Source organism: Mus caroli, chromosome 11, assembly GCF_900094665.2.
Source record: "Mus caroli chromosome 11, CAROLI_EIJ_v1.1, whole genome shotgun sequence".
NCBI classification, from domain to species: domain Eukaryota; kingdom Metazoa; phylum Chordata; class Mammalia; order Rodentia; family Muridae; genus Mus; species Mus caroli.
In genome coordinates, this window is record NC_034580.1 from 116,944,080 (window position 1) to 116,946,139 (window position 2,060).

Sequence of the window (2,060 nt, forward strand, 5' to 3'; positions counted from 1 at the left end):
CACACACACACACACACACACACACACACACACAAACACGCGCGCGCTCACTGCTGCCTCACTTTTCTATGCACAGGGGCCGGGTCAGAAGCCGCACTCTACATCTCCAGGTTTCTTTCTCCCATTTTGTATCCCTGTGAGATGCCTCCCCCATCACACCCCTCTCTGCAGGAATGCTGTAGGGACTTGCAACTTTGTTGCTTCTCAACACAAGGACTTCCCTTTTGACTACCCCGCCCTGGCTGTACCCTTTTTTTCTCTTTTAAGTGAGTCAGTCACTCCCAGACAGCCATTGTTCTATGTCCTCTTTGCCTTCTCTTTCCAATGCTGGTTTCTTCATCACCCTCCTCCCCACATAATTTCTAGGCATCCAGAGCCTGTGGCTCTGCGCAAGGGGCACATGTTGACTTGTTCATAGGATACTCACTCTTTCAGATTCCAGCCCCGTTTGCCGTGCCTGGCACCCACACCACCCACTTTCCTGTAGGCAAGACTGAGTACAAACCTCAGCATCTCACAGACTGAACACTATGCTGGTTTTACACAAGAATGGTGCCTGGGAGCCTGAGCCTCCCATAATCTTACTGTAGATCTTTTACACCTTACCACAAGACTTCCCACAGACAGCTGCTCTGAAAGGGAACTGAAGAACACAGTTCTCACAAGCACCAAGGGTAAATGTTAGTTCTGTAAACTAAAGCTTTCAAGTCTCTGCTTTTCCACAGAGCTGGGACTACTCCGGGTCTAAGACTAAGACTTGGGGAAGTCAAGTCAGGGCCAACCCTTCCCCAGGTGGGTGTGTGAGATGCTCTCTGGGAGCCCTGCTACGGGATGCTTACCTTGGGTATCCAGGGGCCCAGGCAGGATTCCGGACAGTGTAAGCAGCAAAGCCAGCACTGCCTGCTGAGTCATGATGCCCGAATCCAGGTGATCTGAGCCAAATCAGCCACTCTGGCTGCAACACATTACTGAGCACTGTGAAAGTTCACACCAAAAACCCTGAGAGGAAGAAACAGGGGTGTGGCAGTTCAATGTGATTGGTGGTAAAGCTCCGAGGGAGGGCTTCCTGAAGATGAAGGGTGGGCAGGGAACACAACAAGCCAGGTGGAGGAAGCCACCTGACCCCAACTGTACACTCTGGATGGTTGGTTGACCCACCTCTTTATCATCCCCAACCAAGAGTCTCCACAGGAGACATCAAGAGGGACAAGAAATAAGAACTAGTCCTGTGACCTGGAAGAAAAATTAGGGGGACTTAAAGGGTTAGAGGCTGGGAGGGAGTTGAAGTCTCCTCTGGTCTTTTGTGTCATTTTCTGCTGGGATGTGTTCAGGTCTGTGGTCTCACCTGTTGTCTGGACTCACTGGGGTTTCAGCCTGACACAGCATACCCAGTAGCCTTGGCTGTGGTTGCCTTGGTGGCCTGGGTGATCCTTCCTTAGGAGCACGATTGAGCCAGATCTGCTAGGCCAAAGGGCGGCTAGGAGCCCCTTCAATAGCAACCTGCCTTCTGGGACAAAACCGAGGGCCCCGTGTCTGGTTCCCAGGTTGGGGGAGAGCTAGGACTCTTGTCAACCATGAGTTTTACTGCTGGTACCAGAGCCAGTGTGTCACACTGAGGGGTGAGTTTATGTGTGTGTACACTGTCTCATAGGGATTTAAAGCAGTTCCTCTGGGGGTCCTACTCTAAGTGGCTGGAAGATGCTCCCCCTGCAGGTGGGTTTGGAATGCTATGGTGTAGACAGGGGTGTCATGTGGGGTACTTGAGGGCACATGGGAGAGGGACTCAGGTAAAGGAAGGTCAAAGTTGGAAGATTTTAGGAACAAAGGGAGGGACGGGTCATCTGTGTGCAACAGAGGGACAGCAGGTATGGAACCGCGCAGCCTGAGAATATTGGAGAGAAATACGAGGGGAGCTGGGTCAGGTGGGCAGTAGGGGAATCAGCACCTAGCCCCCAGGGGAGACAGACTTTACAGGGAAGTAAGAACAGTGAAAGACCTAGACCTAGTCTCCTTCCTAGGATTCCAGTGGCCACACCAGGGGCACATGGACTGGACTGCTG

At 52.3% G+C, this 2,060-nt stretch overlaps 1 protein-coding gene across 1 annotated transcript in view; it reads right to left on the reverse strand.

The window, feature by feature from the left end:
• Nucleotides 1–1,025, reverse strand: part of Cd7 (CD7 molecule) — a 2,867-nt gene extending 1,842 nt beyond the window's left edge. The window contains exon 1 of the mRNA XM_021177977.1: nucleotides 840–1,025. Within this exon, the coding sequence (XP_021033636.1) occupies nucleotides 840–912 (73 nt within the window). The 5' untranslated portion in view covers nucleotides 913–1,025. The remainder of the gene's footprint in view (nucleotides 1–839) is intronic.
• Nucleotides 1,026–2,060: the final 1,035 nt, after the last annotated feature.